The 22,166-nt window shown below is 42.6% G+C and overlaps 1 protein-coding gene across 10 annotated transcripts in view; it reads right to left on the reverse strand.

Moving 5' to 3' along the window:
* The window catches only part of MINDY3 (MINDY lysine 48 deubiquitinase 3), a 213,025-nt gene that overhangs the window by 73,542 nt on the left and 117,317 nt on the right, over positions 1–22,166 (reverse strand). For all 10 annotated transcript variants that reach the window (XM_078663611.1, XM_078663608.1, XM_078663607.1 and 7 more), the window contains 2 exons: positions 18,570–18,640; positions 15,610–15,690 (listed from right to left, as the gene is read on the reverse strand). In XM_078663611.1, coding sequence (XP_078519737.1) covers positions 15,610–15,690; positions 18,570–18,640 — 152 coding nt within the window. The remainder of the gene's footprint in view (positions 1–15,609; positions 15,691–18,569; positions 18,641–22,166) is intronic.

Below are 22,166 nucleotides of genomic sequence, written 5' to 3' on the forward strand. Positions count from 1 at the left end.
AAGCCCTCCAGATAGATTATATCCAGATGGACAGATGTAACAATTTAAAATACGACCTGGTGGTGGTCTGTACCTTCAGCCGATGGGTGGAGGCCTACCCTGTCAAAGACTGCACCGCTATCACTACCGCCAAAATACTATTGAAAGAATACTTCACACAATTTGGTTTGCCCAGTTTGGTCTGGAGTGACAACGGGACACACTTTACGGCTCAAATAATTGAGTATGTCTGTTCAGCACTGGGTGTGAAACAAAAATTTCATGCAGCTAACCACACCCAGTCAGCAGGTCTAGTGGAGGCGTACCATGGCATCCTAAAGACTAAAATGGCCAAGATTGTAGCCGAGACAGGTGTCACTTGGGTTGATGGTCTACCCCTGGCTCTTCTGTCTGTAAGTACAACGGCCCATACCAGGATAGGACTATCTCCTCATGAAATTGTGTTCGGGAGGCCTGCCAATGTGTGGGGTGGTCCACGGCCCCACAAACTGTCTGTTGTTGAATACCCTGTGTTGACTGATTATCTGTACAGTTTGACTAACACCTTTCGTACTCTTTACCACCAGGTGCATGAGGCCATACCTGATAAAAGAGAGGGCCCAGGTCACGTTATCCAACCTGGCGACTGGGTTCTGATTCGCAACTTTCAACGTACTAAGAACCTCGAGCCCCGCTGGACACAGCCCCGTCAGGTGTTACTGGCCACCCGTACTGCCGTGAAAGTTGAAGGTCGGAAGAACTGGATCCATGTGACGCACTGCAGAATAGTGCCTCTGCCTCTCCCCTATGATCAGTGGGTGAGAGAAGGACGAGAAGACTCAGAGACAGAAACAGTCCCGACGTTTGTTCCATTCAGGAACGCAAGATTACATTTCACATCTACGGAAGCAGAGAGTGACAGTATACCAAAGGGAAAGGTGGAACACTCCCCTCAATCTGCTCAGCATTAGGAACAATTACTCCCTGACCATACGGATCCTACTTCTACCCAATATAACTTGCGTTCCAGAAGGAAGGCTTGCCCTTGACTCTGCTCAGGTACCTATAGGCTGTAGGGCTGTGATCTCCCGGCTAAGACCAGTGCTGGTATGTCAGACAAAGGTACGCCCCTAGGGCTCTTGGCACCTGCATCCAGTGAAGCAACCACCAATCTCAGATAGCCGCTACAGGTCCCTGGCTTAGTACAATGGCAGCCGTCCAATACACCCAGGTCCAGAACTGATATGTCAGTCTCCTACATGGGAAGTGCTTCATGGCCCCCGTGGTGACTGTTTGTCTCAATCATCTTGTCTATCATCGGTTGGATGTTACTGATCTACTATCCTATTACACCACCAACTCCTACCCAGACTCCTGCAGAGCATCAGTATTTCACGTTACCCGCCCACGAATTACCCCACCATGCAGAATTTTTCAATAACACCTTTGTCCAGATGTTACATCATCATCAGCTGATCATAAATACTTCCAACTGTTGGATATGTGGACTGATGCCGCATGCTATGACACAACCTGTCCCATTCTTTCCTTATCCGTTTCCCAATTCTGGGTCCTGTCTTGCATGGTGGATGCTGATGCAGGAGGCCTACACTATCAATGGTACTGCCAATTCTGTCCTTGGAACATTTCGAGGTGACTTTTGGCGAAACAGGTCTGGCAATACCAACACCCCTTTTTGCCCAACCTGCTCATCAACATTGCTATTACCAACGGATGAACTTGGTGAGATGGTGGTATTTAACTCCACTTCTCGACAAACATTTAGCAAATTTCACGCCAGAAGGCTACTACCTGATGTACGAAATACTCTGAATGTTATAAATGTACAGGGCCGTGTCTGCATCCATGGCTTGGGAACTGAGGAAGTTGGTACTAGTATCTGTGACATCATTAAAACTTTAAACTCTATGTCTCCTCCAAAGTTGGTGGCGAGTCGACCCCCAACACTTATTTTGTCTGTGGCACAGCAGCCTACACTTGGCTCCCCCGTAACTGGTCTGGTACCTGCTATCTGGCCTTCCTCCTTCCACCAACGTATTCTACCCATGGAGATTACCACCGGTTGATGAAGGGCACTTTGCGCCACTCACGTAGGGGTGTCATATCAGCTGAGGATACAGTAGGCCAGGAAACCGGGGACTTCTTTAAGGGTTTCCTCCCATTCTGGGGCCCCATGGCAAACAGTTGGGCTATACGAGAACCGACCAGGGTCCTTGAGGACACCATCACAGAAACAGCTGGTGCCCTCTCCAACATCACTGCAGAGCTGCAGGCAAACCGCCTTGTAACACTTCAAAATCGTATAGTCCTGACATCATTCTCGCTGATCGTGGTTGTGTGTGTAAATTGATTGGCTCCAGCTGCTGTATGTATATTCCAGATCACGCACCCACAGTATATGATGCCATCCAACGTCTGCATCACCTTTCCTCTGAAATTTATTAGGATGAAGGCAACTGGTCCCTCACTGGCTGGATCTGGGGCCTCCTTTCAAAAAAGGGGATGGAGGGTCCTCATCTTCCTTACCTTGAGTGTGGCTGCCCTAGTCTCCTGCTGTTTGTGCATTCAGTGCCTGCCAATGCTCTGTGCAATGTGTGTTAAGGCTCTCAAGCCTCAACCCTCTAACATTCACAACACCAATATGAAGATGATGCTGCAACAAGAAACAGATGATCTCATGAATATAGACGTTTCCTAGAGTATTTGCCACTCAATGGAAAATGGAGGGTCTGAGGAAAAGTGTCCTTCTTGTCTGCATTTATTTTGTGTCAGGACTCCATTATTTTTGCATTGCGATTTCGTTTCAAACACATCTGCACGACCCTCCTGTCGTTTCTGCTGATGTCTGATGAAATTCTGTCACAACCACCCTGTCCTTCCTGCTCCTTGTGGTTGAGCCAATTTCGAAAAAGGGATCAAAGAATTGGCCTCACCACCCTCGGACTGAACTCCTGCATGCATCCATCCTGTTTTGTAAATCTTGGTCACGCCACCGTCCCAGAACTTGTTTCTGTCACATATCCTGTTGTTCAAGATCTGTCTGTTCTCTCACGTACATATCCTGTTTTGCAAGACCTGTCCGTAATCTTTGTACCATCTGTTGCAGCCCCCGTCCTGCCAGAACAAAGAATGGTGTAACTGCATTTTGACTCGGGGATACCAGGCCCCCACCCAAACTAGTTTCTTAAGGTGGGAAATGTGTATATAAGGTCTGTAAGCTGCGGAGTGAAGCAGAAGCCTCCTCTGTCTTGTCTCCGACGAGCTTGGGACTCTGTTCCATAGCCCGGACTATTCGAATAAAACTTGGTTCCTCCTGCAGACAAAGGCTCCTGTGTCTCCTTTTTTCTATATAAGGAGGGTATGGAAGCCTTGGGCGGTTCCCCCGCCACCGAAACCAAGTAAGTGGGTATAAAGGGTTCTTCATGTCTCTGTACTGAAATATGAAATTGTTTCTTGGTCTTTTTGCCGTTTTTGTTTTTTGGGCTCGCCTTTGTGACGCCTTAATACATCCTTGAGCAGTGTGTGCTCACTTATCACACTGATCACTCATTGCAAATATTTTAATTGCTTTCCATGCTGCAAAGAAATATGGTTAAGATAAAGTATTTCTAGAATAATTGGTCGGGTCACATCTTTTTTTGCACATTAATCGTAAGCCACAATACGTTAATGGGTATTGTGTCAAATTCAAGAATTTGTTTTCAACAATGATACCTATATGGGCATTGCAACCCTGAAAAAATATGACCCCATTGATTCATCTGACAGTTGTGCAACTGCAAGTGATGAGGAAGTTGGTGGCCTCATCACCTCGACTCAGTACCTTGGCCTGTTGCAACACGTGAGGGGAGGGTGATGCCGGCAGAAACAAGCCTTGAAAAATCTCCTCCTAGGCCTCCAACACTCGGGTTGCTGCTTTAGTTCTTGGTTCATTTCTACTTTTTCCAAGCACTATGTTTTCTTTTTGCAATATGTCACAACTTTTAGGCTTTATTCCACATATACTTTTTTCCTTTAGCTCATTCGTCCCCAGAATGAATACCCGAAGAATGGGTTCCATATGAGTAAATAAAACATACAATATATTTTGGATTCTTCTCATAAACCTCCCGAAGATGGAGATTTTGTACTGTTTGGCTTTTATGCCATCACCCACACCAAACATAAAAGTTCCTTTGTTCTAACTCACATTGCAATGCCTGCTGGTGCCTGGCCCCAATCCACTGGCCACTTATCCATGCAATACAGAACTAAGTAATATACAGAAACTGTGGTTATTCACTTGTGAAGTGATTGTTGAAACACTTACTCCTGCTCTATTCAATTAATGTTCTTCCTAGGTCAGCCTTTTGTACATTCATGTTAAGTGATGCTTAGTTTTTTAAGTCTTCAATTATTCAGCTTACCATAAGTATTTTGTATTTTTACGCTGGTGTTACACTTCGGTTGGCACAGAAGTGCAGATCTTTTTCAATATAAAGTATTCTATTTAAGGCACATCATTCTAATGTAGCTTTTCATCTGTCCCATCTCACTCATTTGGAGCTCTCGAGTGTATCACTTGGCTGTTCCTCTCCCCTAATACGTGCCAGGTGTATGGTTTTATAATGCAATTATTTCATTTAAATCTGATTTAGGGGTCTATAGATAAGCACAGTCTGCTAGGGCTCTGAAGGGATCTGCACTTTTGAGTTAAGGTTCTCGAGCCCTCCCTTGGCTGTGCATGCCCAGTCGAGAAGAATCTGAGGAGGGCTGGGCAGATGACTCCAGATATATGGCAACGAGCTGCAGCAAAGCAATCTAGGTAGGGACAAGTTACCCATCCCTCCTGCCAGGGTGTGTTTAGTGGCTGCTGCGGCTGAGTGCACGGGCAGAGGCAAATCCTGAAATGAACGCTTTGGGACTCTTTAAACCTTTGTCTGGGGCAGCCAAAGAGGTGATACGTTAAATATCCGGTGGATATACTGTGTAGGCAGAGGCAAGCAAAAGCAGATGCTAAGCCAGCAAATACTGGCATCCGAATCTGGCTGACCAAGAAGTGGGCTTCACAAGGCAAGGAGCTCCAAGATGTTGCTCTTTCCGGCAATGATGACCAAAGGAGGGCTCCATCGGCGGCTTGGTGGATTTAGTCTGCACTCCCTCACGAAAAGAGGAAAAGTCTGCACTCTATCACGTAAAGATGAAAAAAAGAAAAACAATCTCTGCTTCAGAGTTTTTCAAACAAAGAAGCCACCCAAATGGGTTTGAAGGAACAGAAAAGTGACTACTAATTTGTGAAGAGACAAGACTGATGGGCAGGCCAAAATACTGGACTTAATAAAAAAATTCAGGAGAATTCTGACATTCAAAAATAAGTTCAACTGATCGTAAAGTGCAGGCTCCTACAATTTCTTACATTCTGTGAACGGATTTCTCTGACAACCACACAATCACAACCAGCGTGCCTGAGAAGGATGCAGGTTTAAAGAGCAACTGCCCGCGCTCGCAGGTCCGAGGACATTTGTTTCAAGAGGCAATGGATCTACATTTTAATATGTTAATAACCTTTTATTTAGCGCATGTACACCCAAAGGTTTCATTGTGCTGACTAGCAGGATCCCAGGTGGATGGAAGGGTTATGCCTAGGCCTGAGTGAAAAGCCAAGTCTTAAGCTATTTCCTGAACATTAAGAGGTCAGTGCAAGAGCGGATCTCCAGAGGGAGGGAATTCCAAAGTCTGGAAGCAAGGGTCGCAAACCTGCGTCATCCCTGACGTTGCAGTTTGAAAGTGGGGGTAACCAAAGGATGAAGATTGGCAGACTGGAGGTTACGAGAAGGGATGTACCTGGGCAGAAGAATGTTTTTTTTTATATTAAATTTTTATTAAAATGAAAAAACAACATACAAGGCAAAAAAGGAAAAAATTTACATGGACATGTGTTCACCGGGGAGGACACCTAGGCACAATGTTACACAGTAGATCAATGGCACACAATGTGGGGAGGGAGGGGCCAGCGGGAAAAAGAATTGAGAACAACATAAAGCACACAATATATGGAATGTCGGCTCAGGGGGACAGGGGGACTTCGGGGATTTCCACAGATGGAGGCGAACATATATTTCCACGGTATGCGTTCCATTGGCTCCAGATGCTATTCCATTTTCTAGGTTTGCCCCGCGCCACATACACAGTCTTCTCTCTGAACATACACCAGTCCATATTCTCCTTCCATACCGAGACCGTGGGCGGCCGCAGGGAACCCCACAACTGCGCAACATCCCTTTTGGCAATCATATTCCCAAGGGTCGCCCACTGCGTCTGGGCCACACTATAGTCATTCGGCTCCCACACATTCAACAGGCATCGTCTGGCCTCGGGCAGTAACACCACTCATGTAACCCTACCCATCACGGCATGCACATTATTCCAGATCGTCACCACCTCCGGACACTCCCAAAGTATATGGAGGAAAGTTCCAAGCATCCCACAACCACGCTTACATAACCCGTCTGAGGAATAACCCATACGCATCAAGTGCGGACCAGTGATGTATACACGATGTAAGATTTTGAGCTGAAGAAGACGGAGACTGGCAGGAATCGCAACTTCTTTAGGCGAGGACAATGCAGCTTGCCAAGCCTCGTCGTCCAGCTCCAAACCATCACCGGTCCAAACCTCCCTAAGACGCACCAGCAGATTCACCCGGGTGTTGATCAACTTCTTATATATCAGGGAAATGGTACTGTCGGGGACGTGGCCGTCAAGGACCCTATCTTCAAGGGGGGAGGACTCGGGGATGACGGTACCCGCAGGGAGAGCCGAACTCAAGGCATGGTGAATCTGTGCATATCGGAAGAATTCCCTGTCACTCAATTCATATTCTGCCTTTAACGCTGCAAAGGTCTTGATTTTGCCCCCGACCCAAAGATCGCCCACGCAGCTAATACCAATCATATCCCATTTTTCAAACCCTTTCATTTTCCAGAGACATCCCAACCTTTCAGAAGCATACAACGGGGTCGCACGAGTCAATCGATCTCTCCATTAGGGGCAGAAGAATGTTAATGAATTGGGGACTGCGAGCATGGAGATATTTAAAGACGATACATGCGGTTTTAAATTCTACTCGTTGAGAGATAGGGAGCCAATGGAGTTATTTTACCAGGAGCCTGGCTGATTGCCAACGAGGTTGCTGGTGGATCAATCTGGCTGCTTGGTTCTGCACCAGTTGGAGGTGTTTACTGAGAAAAAGAGGGAGGCCCAGGTAGATGGAATTGGCCTAATCCAGGTGTGACAGTACGAAGGCTATCACCACCTGGATCAGGGCCGACTGGGTTAGCATCCGACTGATTTTCTTAATCCTGAGAAGCTGGTAAAAGCAGGAGGATACCACCGTGCCTACTTGGGTTTTCAGTGACAGATCCCTATCAATGACTACTCCCAGGCTCTTTACCGAGGTTGATGGGGTGGGCGGAGGACCGAGTTCGGGAGGCCAATAATGTGGACCCCAGAATATTTGGCTTTTGCCGTTAAGAACTAATTCGGTCTTAGCGGGGTTCAATTTTAGGTGATTAGAGTCCATCCAATGACGAATGTGCAGCATGGTATCCTGGAACTCCCTGATGGATGTGGGAGAATCGTATATTGTAAAAATAAGTTGAAGGTCGTCTGCATAATTGAATGTGACTGCCTTGAACATTTCCAGGGACTGGATCAGAGGGACAAGGTACAGATTGAACAAAAGGGGAGACAACGAAGAACCCTGAGGAACCCCACAGGGGGTCCGAAGTTTAGGGGCAAACATGATAGGACAAAATCAACAAGTGTGTGAAGATCTGGCAAAGGAGGTCTAGACTAATTTTAATTAATTATATACCGGTGAATTGAGTCTTGTGCTCTGAATGGGCAGAGATGAGCCATATGGAAAAAGTGCAAATATAGCACAGCACCCCATGTGCCAGCGCATGAAAAGTTATGTGTTTCTTCAACGAACATGACCAGAGCAGGCTAGCAATAACAGGCAATGCAATCCAAAACTGAGACAAACATCAAACAAAAATGCACTCTATCTGCCCAAACTCAAATTCCATAATTTCTGCCAGAATCTAAAATCTTCAGCCTTGTGAGTTTTATGACATACACGAACCGCAACTTCCCTACAAGGAAATGAGAGCAAAGGTATAACAAAGAACCAATAAACCTCACTATCTAGTGAGTAAGAGCACTTCTTTTTCGTGTCTTTCCCGACATTCTTGTCCCAAAAGGAAAGAAAATCATGATGTGCTCGTGACACTTCCGACAAAACTATACCAACTTTCTCATATTCAATCACTGTTTTCTTCAAGGAAAGCAGTTATTTTAAGAGTCTGTTTACCCTCGGAGGCAAAATATCATGCACCTAGAGAGCGCCAATGAAAGCATTCCAAATGTTTAGACTGCAAATTAAAAACAGAGGCGGCGCCGACTACACACGGTTGACATTTTGTGCAGATTTGGGATTTTTCCACAATGCAAATACTCTTGAATTAAGCGGTTCAGATGATAGGATTATTAATTAAGAGGGCGTGCTGAAAAATGTAAAAGACGAAATGTGCTTGTACCAGTTTCGAGGATGGTCTGGGTTATCAATGGACAGAACACACTGGGTGTTCTGGTATTTGTGTAACAAAGATGAGGCATTGTTTATACAGGATGAATCTGCGATTTAGGTATCATTCCACAGCAAATGATCAGCATCCCCTTTAACAAAAGCCACGCACTCCAACCGCCCAAATGGATACGGCAGGCCTCACAAGTCGAGGCCTTCGATGCGATTCTTCTGCCTTGTATAATCAGATCAGCGAAGGAGTGAAACACTACTCTACTGAAAAAGGTTGTGAGTAAAGTAACATTTTGGATGAAGTGGATCATGGTGAATAAGCTGCATGCTTGCAGCGTGAGCCATTATATTATAATATATATTTCTTAATACTTTCTCTCATATTTAAACATGGCAAAGCTAATATTTTCCTAATAGGATGTGAGCTGGGCAGATAACGACTCACAAGCTGTGGAGCAAGTGTATAGTCCGAGCAATAAACACCAGCGAAGGTTTCACACTGATCATTTTGGAAGGATATTGAAAACAAGGACCTGTAGGTGTTAATGAAACAACGGCACTAATTGAACGGTTTCACATTAGGTCGTTAGAAACTGATGAGGGACATCCCTCTTATTAACGGTAACATGTCTGCCAAAGAAGACAACGTGAATTAAGGCAATTGTGTGCTAAATGTCTTTAATTTAGGCTTAAAAGGAAAACAGGCAAACATGCAGATAAAGACCACACTGCACATTTGTGCTCAGACGCGATATTGACGATTCGATCTGTCCCTTAGTTTATAGACATGCAGATATCAGGTTGCTGTTCTCAATGTGATTGGGCTACATACCTTCAATGACAGCACATGTAGTCTGGGAAACCAAACAGCGGCTTTGGCTGCTAGTCAAACAATCCGACTTAATGCGAGATGATTCATTTATGCCTGAAGCAGAGGCAGTAACTAAGTTCTGAGAAGTAAACACATCCTGCATCCAATCCAGATACTTCATATGAAATATCCAGTGGTGAAGCCACAAAACTTTACTCCGTGTGTATTTTTATCCTAAAGTTATATTTTTTATCACTAAATGTACTGCTATAATATGAATTATTGTTGTTTTAAATATTATAAGATTTTAAATAATCAAACAATAAATACTTTACTCCCTCAGTCCAAGGCAAATATATATGTACACTGTAGGGCCTTATAGGTTCTTATGTAGTCACGGTAAAACACATTATGACCAGATTGTTCTCTATTTTCCAGAAGCAGTTAACCAAAATCAAATACACACCAGAAAAAATAAATAAAAGGGCCATGTATGATGGCTGGCAAAGCGCTCAAGAGTGTTCTCCCATCAGTAATTGGGAATTAGTCCTGGGCAAACAGATCAGGACTGAATGGAAGAGAACCTTTCCTATTCTATTCCGAGTCACTGCCCAAACAGCTATGTAGCCTAATGGCTAGGGCGATATACCTTCAATTTGGGGAACCGGGTTTGAGTCTCCGCAACAACGCTCACCATCCTGTGACCCTGGACAAATCACTTAATCTGATTGTGCCTAACAAAAATGAAAGCGTCGGTCTGTAATGCAACTGGTGCTCATGTAAAGTGCTCCGATACTGGATACCTTCAGGTCGAATTCACTCTACATCTCCGAAAAAACCATCCACCAGCCAATGCTTTAAAATAGTAATTGTTTTCAACTATTTTAGGATTAGTTCAAGGTCTAGTAATCAATTTTCTAAATTATGAACTCACAACACATTCATTACTACTGGGGACTGAGACAAAAGGAGGATCTTTCTTGCTTGTTGGCTTCTTCCTGTTGACACTGCGTCCGCTGTTAGTCCTATGTGGCCAGAAATAGGAGATACCAACGTATTACCTCACTTAATAAAGGAATAGATATATTACTAGTGCAGCAAGTGCAGTTGCACTGGTGTCCACTGAAACGAATACCCCATGGAGTATGGATGCCTTTTAATACTCAATGGGGGATTGGGAGGAGATTTTCCTTGTTTGCATTAGGGGCCCTCCAAACACCACTGCCAGAAAGTTCAGTCGACTCTGCAGGATCCCAACAGCCCAAGTCATTTGTCGCACTGCGCGTAAGATGTGATAGCAATGGAGCCCTCGATGTGGAGGCATAGGGAAAGACAGATGGAGACAAGGTCTCACGAACCTCAAAGAAAGGTACCAATGTTGTAGTTACATTTATTGAGTCTTAGCAACATGAACAGAGATGCTTACTCTTCAACCAGGCCACCTAATGTTCACAGGACTCATTAATGCTCATTGAGAAATTCAACACAATGACATGCTTTCAGAAGTTACGACTGCCACAGCCATAAAAGGATATTGTATTCTATTCAGTTTACTCCATTGGTCACTAGCTCTCTGCTTCAGTAAATCCGAACTATTAAACGTCTGTGCAACTCATACATCAAATGTTAAGATCGGAATCATTTCCTGCAGCCACAAAATGGCATTATTGCTCAGAAACATGAACTACTTCTCCCAGGTCCCGCCATTGGGTGGTTATCAGAACGTGTATAAATAGATCAGATTAAACCTTTTACAAGCTGTAACACTACCTGCTCCTATAAGTACCTCAGCAGAAAGCAGCATTATCCTGCAGCTGGTTGACTGGACAGAAGCAGTGCAATATTCAAGAACTCTCGCAGATATCTGCTCTTATCTCGTGGACGCTTAATAAGGAATGGAATTCAACTACCAGATGGAACACAAGGAGTTCTGTGTCTCGGTAAATAGATGATGTGACAAGTCTGCAAACAATACAGAAACTTGAGGAGCAATCTCTTTGTTATACCGTTATGACATCTTAAATGTCGGTTAAAAAAAAGTAAAGATTTTCATTTAATGCCTCGAAATACATTTGGTCTTTTTCAAATGTTTTATAGCTGGCTATACATTATCAGTTTGTAAATCACAAATGTATCAATTTGGTTTTGTGAATTTTAAGGTCAATTCATGTACCTCGTGGCAAGAGCAATACAGGCCCCTTCCCCCCCCCATGATACTTGTAAAATTAATGTATTCCTAAATTTGTATTCAATTCCCTGGATTTGGCATTATGAAAAACGTATGTTTCCTATGCAAATATTTGCAACATTACCTCAGCGTTATTCTATCACTATTTTCCAAGCCAAGTCAATCCAATGATCTGCGTAAGTGATGTTTCCTTATTCTGGGAAATCTGGATTTCAGCAAAGCAACGAGCTAGTGGCTTCTTGAGGCCATATTCAGGCATGTTTTTCAGAATAAGAAATCTACTTTGTGAATTCACACTAATGCATACAACGGAAATGGGCATGTGCACATTCACCTTTTCTCCAACAAGATTCCTACCATGTATGTTTTGTTACTCCAGTCCTTTGCAGATGTAATTTTCCTTGTGCTACCAGAAAATAGAATGCCATGGATTTTCTATTCTTCTACAAAAATGTTCATTGTTCCATAAAGGAGAGAATACACGCAGCTCTCACATGAGCTCATAAACGTATATCAGATTGCCACCCTCCGGGCAAGGCGCCTGACTAGTGCAGCAACCTACCAAATGGCACACAGTGCATCCAGCCACGTTTATTATATGTTTCGGCTAGTCATTGCGGCAGAGCCAAAAGCACATACCCAACATTCAAGCATGCCCAACCACCATTAAAATTAATTCCATAATGCTGATTTGACAATCCGTTTGCCACGTAATCTCTACTTCGTATGCAAACAGTATTTTGCATCCAAAATGCATGCATATCTTTTGATGCTTGTGTACAACTACAATAGCTGTATCTCATTCCCAATATAATTAGATGAGTTCTAACCTCTTCTTTATCACTTAGTGTAGCCTAGGTTTACATGCTCGTATCTGTGCCGGTAGACATAAGTTGAAATGCCAGTCAATCAAGTCAAAAAGGATAAACCAACTTGCACAATTAGTCACGTTGGGCAACTATGACCATGTGAGTCAGTAAGGAGGAAAACAAGGTCAGCACCCTAGCTCAAAATCCAGCCGTGTCCACAGCATGCTCCGTGGACTTATTTGTAGAAACAGTAAACATATTGCCTAAAGATTGTGAAATACATAAGACAGCAACCTGTGGAGCACAAAATCTTGAAAACTGACCAGAATATGGTTGCCAAAGTGCCAGGAAAGAAGCTTGTTCCATGTTTTCAAAAGATAATAACAGAATAAGTGATCAAACAAAGTTCATTTTGTAACTTGAACTTTTAGATTTGAAAATAACGGAGGGCTCTTCGGAACAATTAAAAATAATGGTGCCCTCTTACGAATGGATTCTGCTTCAAAGTTTGTTTCCTAGGCTTATACATCAAATATTCAGGAACAAAGAGCAAAGGGAAATGCAGACTGTTTGAGGAACATCAGATGTCATGTTATGCAATGAAACAATCACAATGTTTAACAGGTTGAAGCTGGAATCCTCCACTATATCTACAGATGCACAATCTACAGTTCTATCTCATTATAGGAAGGGCAGAGGAAAGAAATTCATCAGTAAGGTACTTAATTGACCTTTTAAGACCTTTTTGTATACCTCAGTCAGTAGTCATCCAGACGGTGGAAACAGAACCAGGACATGAGCCATCCAATTCACAATAAACGCTTGTAGGATATTTGATGGACTACTGGATTTATTGATTAATTTATGTTTAGTACCATATTTATCAGTAAGTGAAGAACATCAGTATGCCTGTTCTATAAAATTGAAAAAAAGAATTCAAACCAAGGTAGTAAGTACCATTTGACTGAGTTTCAGCCTGCCATTGAAAGAAAACACGCACAATTAGATGGTAGTTCCTTTTATAAATATATTTGAACCTTTACTTCTTTTTGTTCGATAAAAGGAAAATCCATCCCCTTCTGTGTATGTTCATAAAAGCAGGCTGGATTATGCAAGTCAGACGGCTCGGTCAGCAATATTTGGAAAAATAAGTCGTTCTGCACTACTACAAGCATTTAAATCGACCTCTTTTGTAAACCATTTCAAGAATAACACAAGTGTGGGTTTGGGATCTTTGATATTTGATCTATGTCAGTATTTGGATGGAATCAAAATATCTCATGACGAAGCACATGAAATTAAGCCGCAAACGTCTCTAAATATAAAATAACATTTCTGTCGCAAATATAAACATGATTTCAGATCATGAATTAAATCTAATTGCACCTTAATCTTAAACTCTGTAACAAGTACAACAAAAAGGGAAAGGGTTATGTCTGTTATTTAACTAATAATTTACACACGACCTCTTCTGTTTCGCTCTAGGAGAGAAAACAGACTAACAAAAGACATCATCAGGCATGTGGCCCCGTATCATGTCTTGTCTCCCAGTAACTGATCCCACCGAGAGCACAGTGCCACATTATCAGGAGAAGTTTAAGTGCTGCTTTCCTTGTTTGCCTATTGTGCACCGAGAGCTGTAATGGGTTCCTTCACGTGCCCTCACCTGAAAGTGAAACTGCCGCATTACAGAAAGGGTCAAAGGTAGCCATGCCTACACGAGAACATGCCCCGAACTCTGGCGCTGGACAAAGGAGGGATGTGCAGCTGATCATTTCCCACAACTTCAAAACGTGAAGTTCAAGAGACTCCTGAGTAAATGAGTCCGTGTCCTTGTGAAGGACGTAACGCGATGCCAGGCCTTGCTTCCATTATGGTGGGTGGGTGGAGTGCACTTTATCCATAGACATATTCAATCGATCATTCATTTAAACTAGGATCACAAGGGTAGCACCATGGGTGACTTTTTTTGGATCCTTTCACCTGATCAGGTAGGTTTCTTTTTGAATTATAGTAAACGCTAAAGGACGGTTACATATACAATGGTTACCTATAAGAAAAAAAAGAGAACTAGCACTCTTCAAGGCTTTAATCTAAGATATGCACAACTGATGAAGAAAATCCATTTTCACTTAACGAATGACGCCTCTAAAGAATAATAGAATTGTTCAGTAATAGAAATACAGCAACTGTCTGGTAAAGATGCAAGTATGCCACTTAAGAGTAAACAAACCATAAGAAAGTTAACGAGATGAAGTCAGACAAAACACAAAAGAAAGTCACTGTTAAGCACATACACAGCTATTTCACATCAAACGTCTGCGTATTTAACGGTCACACTCAAGCCGTTCTCCCTGAAAAATCTACGGAACCATCTTCACTCCACACTTTTGCATTAACACGATCCTCAAAGGTATCATTGTTCAGTGATGCTCTTGACTTGTGAATGACTGGAGAGGGGCACGCCAAAACATTATCGCTGAGCGCTCCTGAGCCAAAGCAGTACCTATGGTCAGCTCGGCTCTTACAGCCCATGCAAGGGCCGAGCCACGAAAAAGTTTGTCATGTAAAGCACACAAGGGGACCAAATCATCAGAGCAAGTGAGTAACCTTTGGAACAAAAACACTTAAGGATAGCTTAAATCTCCCAAAACTCCTATTAAAATGTGAGGAAAAAACAGGGGATTGGAAACCTCTATGGTCTTAAACAGATACCCCTTTTAGGGTCTGAAAAATACAAAGACAGATTAGTGCTTCAACAAGTCAACTGCTTTTAAACAAAGATCTTTGTAGTTTTAAACCCACTAAATCCAGGGTCAGCTTAATGCTGAAAAGAGTTATGGGTCAATCATTGTGAAAGACAACTCGCACAGAAATACATTGGCAAACGAGCAAAAAGGGCTAGCCTCTTCGTACAAGAGTAGGTGGTTGAAGCCAGGAAGGTGATAAGACAGGAGTTGTCATAGATATTAGAGAAAGCGGTTAATAAGGCATCAGCTGTGAGGAATCTATCTCAAAAGCCAAAAGGGGTAAAGGAAAATGTTAGCTAGTGAGGGAGTGAGCAGAGTAAGTTCCAGCCAACCATGTCCCATACGAAACAAGCCTTAATTATTTAAATTTACAGTTTTAGGCTTTTTATTACTGAAACCTTTCACATATCTTAAATAAAAATGAACATATTGTGCATCCTTCAAAAACATCATATAAATGAAAATGATCTTACCTTTGTAAAAAAAACTGTGAGGTGAGTTTCACTACCTAACACCCAAATGGGGACTTCTGGGCACTTCAAGTATGAGCCAACCTACAAAAGAAATTAAAATAAAAGGAAAATAGTTTTTTAATTTACTGGGCTCAAATTGAGACTTGCGAATTTTGTGGTGCAGTCGAAGACTGAAAGTGTTGAAACACAAATAGCTAAACCACTGAGAAAAGACTAATGTGGGACGAACCAGTTAAAAAATCAAATTTTAGACCACATCTTTAATTTCATATATATGTTTGCAGAATAATTCACAACTTAATAGACTGCAGTCAAAATAACGTCTGCCCAGTCTTAACATTTGAAATAACAAATTTAGGATCAGCAACAAAGAAAAGCCACATCTAAGTAGCCATAGAACTGACATGTCAATGAAAAAAATATAAGAGGACAAAGAGAAAAGTCTTGATGCCCATATATAGTGTATTATCTTTGAATTTTATGTTTTATATAAAAGGGAGCAGTGTACACACCATGTAAAATTTTCTTAGCTGGCTAAATGCCACATTTTGTTTAAAAAAGTGCATGGGATCTTATAAAACTCATAACTCGTGTTTGAACAAACTCTGCTGCCAGACTGTAGTGTTTGACATAATTAAGTGCATGCAAATCAGTGGGAATGTACATAACTTCTATCAGTTGGTCCTAAAACTAGAAAAGACATGCATTTCATACGGACTAGCTATTCTGCAATGATGCAGGAGCAGGTGGGGTGATTTTGACTAGATAACTGTAGACCCTTGGACTAGGAGGCAATGTTTCAAATCAGAAACAACTACACTATTCAATAAATAGGTCTTAATGCTATTGTTATAAATAATCATTGGGATAGGTCTTTCCATGTTAGATCAACTGGGAAAGAAAAGTGTTTCCTTACTCCTTGATAACCTTATCTCCCTTACTATGCATAGCTGCAATATCATTAATTTTAATTGATACTTTTTTTACCTTGCTGTTGTAAAGGTATAGGTTATTTATGTAATTGACCCTATGTACAAATAAACTATGCCAAATCCAGTTGTTTAAAATTAGTCACAAAAAGCTCTATACTTTACATTGCCACAGCTGTATACATATTTACTTTTTGTGCACCCATTTTCGAATCTTTTTGATGACTGCTCTATGACAATATTATCCATTAATGTCTTTTTGTACACCACTTTCCAGTACAGCTTGCCCTTGCTCTACAAAATGGAGTAGATCAATTTCAGGAATAAAGGAAACAACTTCAAAGCAATGATGTTCTGTGAGATCAAGGAGTTCTCACTTGCAAGTTCTGATACGTTTCAGAGAGGACAATCAATTGGCCAACCCCTGCCTAGTGACCACAACTTGGAGAAATAACTGAAAAGAATCAGGATGAAAGATCATTAAATAGTAAAACAGGAGCTAACCAGACAGCCCGAGCAGTCTGTGTTCTGAAATGCGGGACCTATTTAGAAAGAAAAGAATAAAAAAAAAAAAAGAGCCAATGTGCCTCTCTTAACAAATGACTCGAAGATAGCAAGTAGTAGTTAGATTATGAACATCCTTCAGCAAAGTGGTTTGAGGGGGGTCTCTTTGGAGTATGCATTCCCTCGCCCATCCAGCTCTTCAAAACCTACATTTTCCATAGCACAAATAAATTATCAGTACCATGGTTACTTTCAAAATTATGAGGATGACACCCAGAATCCCATCAATCTTAGGGAAAAATCCAGAGAAACTGGGTAAGTTTACAGAGTACCTCAATCACACCCAGAGTGATATTTTATTTAAATTGAGGATGGAGTGAAGATTTCCTCTTGGGTATGGAGCATGCCCCAAATCTTTCATTTTTGACTGAGAAGTCATCTTCAACTATAAATCCATTCAGATTACAAGACTGTGTACATTCCACTCCTTTTGAAATTGTATACATCCCTCCAGACGGACCAGTCGAACAGAGCTCACACAAGACCTGGTGTTGATGTGTTTGGACTACTGTAAAATTATCCATACTGGCTTTCCCCAAAAACTTTACGAGCATGTTACAAAGATTACAAAACCAGACAGCTGCAACGTGCCTCTACCTACAAAGATGTAATCATAGCAAGCCAGCACAGAAGGATCTTCATTGGTTTCCAACGAAATACATAACGTTTTAAATATCAGTCCAACAAGAAGAAAAAGCTTACTAGGGCGAACGCCCAAGCTATCTTCTAAGTCTGGTTTCCTGTTACATTACAACCATAAACCCAAGACCGGCTTCCACCCATTTTATCCACCAGCAATCCTTCAAAAAATCTGGACCTTCTTAAAGCCACTGCTTCCTGACGTTTTACATCAAATTCAGAAAACTCTTGAAACCAGAGTTATTCAACACAGCTTTCAAGTAGAAGTCTACATCACTAAGCGGGGGTCAAAGAAGAATGTCAGAGATAGGACCAGTTCCCATAACCAGCTTACCTCTCGCCCACTTTATTTCCTATTCATTTTCTATGCTTTTTCCTTGAGTGCTCTGAAGGGAGCTAGGTGTTTTGAGGTGCTAAACAAAACTCCTAAATAAAATAAATAAATGAATCCTGATGCACCATAAGCTTTGATTTACATATTCTTCGGTTTAGGCAAGCATCACAGCAGAGAAAACTAAAACATCAATTTGCATGGACGTATCGAACTTTAGCACAAAGCATTTTCACAAAGCCAAACTTTCAGCAGTAATTGTAGCCGTGCTACCTGATTAAACTCTGATGAATGCATAAAGAAGAATTATTCCGGATGGGTAGAAATTCAATTCGGTTGATGGGATCACAACAGACAAACATCGTATTAAAACATTTCAAATCGTAAGCCAAAATTCAAAGTGTTTTTTGTTTTCATTTGATCTTGAGTGAAAATATTAAGCTATTTACAAGTGTACATGTTCAACTAATAAGGAAGACACATTACTTCCAACTTACCTTACAGTATCGTAAAGCCTCCATCAAAGTCAAAAACCCCACAGGGGCCTGACTCCGTATGCCCAAAAGTTCTGTGGGAAAAAAACAATTTAAAAAGTACAGGTTATAGTATTCTTCTATTGTCACAAAACCCAATGTAAGCAAAATCATGACAGCTGTCACAAATGCATTTGCAGCAGAATGAAAACAACTTTTTCAGGTACTATAACAAAAAATGCTCAAAACAAATGGAAAAAAACAAGTAAAAATAATTACATAATTAAATGCTTTCTCTGCATTTTTAAATACAAGGATGAGGCTGATTTAGAACAGTAGGAATGGAGAGAGCACATCATATTGGAGTTGAGTGTTCCAAAACAAGGCAGAACTAAGAGGCCACGTTGGTCTCTTTCTTCTGATGGCACCTAGGAGGGAAGAGGCTCTGAGGAAAACTTACAGCACAACAATGACAGAGATACACATCGAAGGAATAAAACCTAACAGGACTTTGAGTTAGAGGTACTGGAATCAAATGATCTTTGCAGGTAAGGAAATAAAACTTAGACGTAAAGTAACAAGATGTTGTTTGTTGTGGTCGCAAAATGAATAGAAAGATGGGAGAGACATTAGATTAGGGACAACAAAAAAGTTAGAGGATCGGGGTAGGCATTTCCACGGACAAGGAAGGGCATGGCTGAACGATAATAAAGTAATATGGAGAAAGTGCATTCAATTGTGCAGGGATACATCTTAGAGACACCGTATTTCTTTTAGAAGTAAATCATTGTCCTCAAGAATATGATCTTCAAACATATTCAAATATACTAATCTAATGTAATTTATCAAGACTAAAACTCTGGTGCTAAGCTTTAGACAAATATTTAGATTTTATTTTTTTAAATCAGGACAGAATTCTTAATGGTATAAAAAATATGAACCAATATATTTGGAGATGGCATAAAATGCATGCAAGGGCTCAGAATAAATAGCGTATGCGTGTACAAGCACAAAATATAGCAATGAACTGCTGAATCTATAACACTCAATTAGTGGGCCACTGAGTTTAAATTCTATTTCCGGTCTGGAAGTGAGGATTATGCTAATCATCTCGTTTAATCCAAAATCTAGCAACATTCACAAACTGCAAATACACCGTAAAATGTTTATAGTAAAATAAAAATTATACTTCAGACCGTAGAACCTCAAGTCCCAAGAGTATGAGCTCCACACAGAGACCATCCACAAATAACTAGCCGTCTCCTTTCATATTAGGTGTCACTTCCCCTTCGGAGGTCCCTTTTTTAAAAGCACGGGCAGCAGGTCATGGAGGTTTTGTTGGTTTGTTACCCTTTATTCAACCAGGTCTGTGCTAATAGTTATTGCTGTAATATTTATTCTGAATGGCCAGTTCTCCTTTTCAGGAACTAGCCACAGCCCACGATTTGCATGCCGCAAGGCCTTCCCCTGCAGTGGCGCAGCAGCAGAGATGCTTTCAGGGGGGAGAGTGTAGGCTTTCCTGGTTGCCAGTCCTTTGCCCATCGGGCCTTATGAGGGGCTGCTTGTGTCAGGCAGGCGCGCAACACCCATTGGGCTCACCGGGCTTCAGCCCCCCCCCCCCCCTCGCCTCCTCTGCCCGGGCTAAAATGACACGCACTGAAATCACTAACTAACGCTGCGCATCGGAGCCGAGAATGTGATTTTTATTATGCATTCTGAGAGGCCCAGCAGCCCGAGCAGACAGCCAGCCTCTGAACAGTTTCCTCGAGTGAACGCCCCCTGCCCTCACCTCTTGATTTCCTTTAGAGTGGCGCCGCCGAGGTGAAATCCTTGCCTGAAGGCAGGGATTTCACCTAAGCACTTGATGGGTTATAAGTATGGGGTGTGAAGTGCACAGCAGGGGGGAAGGCATGGCCAGTGCAGGTGACACTTTTCTTTTGTATGGGAATTTCTGCTGGCGTCATAGCCCAGGGTGTGCTGTCTGTGCACTTGTATAGATGTGTATTCCATACAAGTGCACAGACAGCAAACCCTGGGCTAAGACACCAGCAGAAATTAATTTTCAAAGGAAAAGCATCACCTGCACTGGCCATCCCTTTCACCCTGCTGTCTGTGCACTTGGATGGAATTCACATCCACCGCACTGCTCACCAGATAAATGGTGAACAGGGCCATGGATCTTTCTATTTTCGCATCCAAGGGCGGCAGCGAAGAAGCAGAGGGGACCCAGGCAAGGAGAATCCAGGAGACCCATCTACTCTGAGACCTTCGAGGGGCTGGATGCCAGGACGCAGTGCTGCTGATCAGCCCAACTCCACAGTATAGTATCAGAGGAGCAGGCAGCAGTTTTTTTTTTATGTAAGTTCCAGTAACTTTAAAGCATTTTTCAGCACAGCATTACCTACTGCCTGCATATCTAGGTTACTGTGAATGTTGTTCTTGACTTACATGCATAGAAACGTCAAAGAGGACAGTCCCCTCCAAATATGCAACTGTAATGTAAGTTTGTAGTGTTCATTTTTTTTTGGGAGGTGCTAGTGGGTAACTTTAGAGTTCAGAGTGGGTGTGGGTTTTAGGGAGCCAGTGAGTAATTTTATGGTTCATGGTGGGTTACAAATTGGGGTGCCAGGGGTTAATTTTAGGGTTCTGAGCGGGTATGGGTTTTGGGGTTCCAGGGGGCACTTTTAGGGTTTAGGGTGGGTATGGGTTTTGTGGTGCCAGTGGTCATTTTAGGGTTCAGCGTGGGTATGCGTTTTGGTGTGCCAGGGGTAATTTTAGGGTTCAGGGAAGGTGTGGGTTTTGGGGTGTCAGCGGGCAATTTTAGGGTTCAGGGTGGGTATGGGTTATGGGGTGCCGGGGGAATTTATGGTTCAGCATGGGTATGGGTTTTTGAATGCCAGAGGGTAATTTTAGGGTGTGGGGTGGGTATGGGTTTTGGGGTGCCGGGGTGGGGGGATACTTTTAGGGTTCAGGGTGGGTATGGGTTTTGGGGTGCCGCGGGGGGGGAGGGATAATTTTAGGGATCAGGATGGGTATGGGTTTTGGGGTGCCAGGGGTAATTTTAGGGTTCAGGGCGGGTATGGGTTTTAGGGTGTGAGGGGGTTAATTTTAGGGTCCAGTGTGGATATGTGTTTTGGTGTGCCAGGGGTAATTTTAGGGTTCAGGGTGGGTATGGGTTTTAGGGTGTGAGGGGGTTAATGTTAGGGTTCAGCGTGGGTATGTGTTTTGGTGTGTCAGGGGTAATTTTAAGATTCAGGGTGAGTATGGGTTTTGGGGGGCAAGGGTGTAACTTTAGGGATCACTGCGGTATGGGTTTTGGGGTGCCAGGGGTAATTTTAGGGTTCAGGGTGGGTATGGGTTTTAGGGTGTGAGGGGGTTAATGTTAGGGTTCAGCGTGGGTATGTGTTTTGGTGTGTCAGGGGTAATTTTAAGATTCAGGGTGAGTATGGGTTTTGGGGGGCAAGGGTGTAATTTTAGGGATCACTGCGGGTATGGGTTTTGGGGTGCCAGGGGTAATTTTAGGGTTTAGGGTGGGTATGGGTTTTGGGGTGCCAGGGGTAAATTTAGGGTTCAGGGTGGGTATGGGTTTTGGGGTGCCAGGGGTCATTTTAGGGTTCAGGG

This window comes from Lissotriton helveticus, chromosome 10 (genome assembly GCF_964261635.1).
Source record: "Lissotriton helveticus chromosome 10, aLisHel1.1, whole genome shotgun sequence".
Lineage (NCBI taxonomy): Eukaryota > Metazoa > Chordata > Amphibia > Caudata > Salamandridae > Lissotriton > Lissotriton helveticus.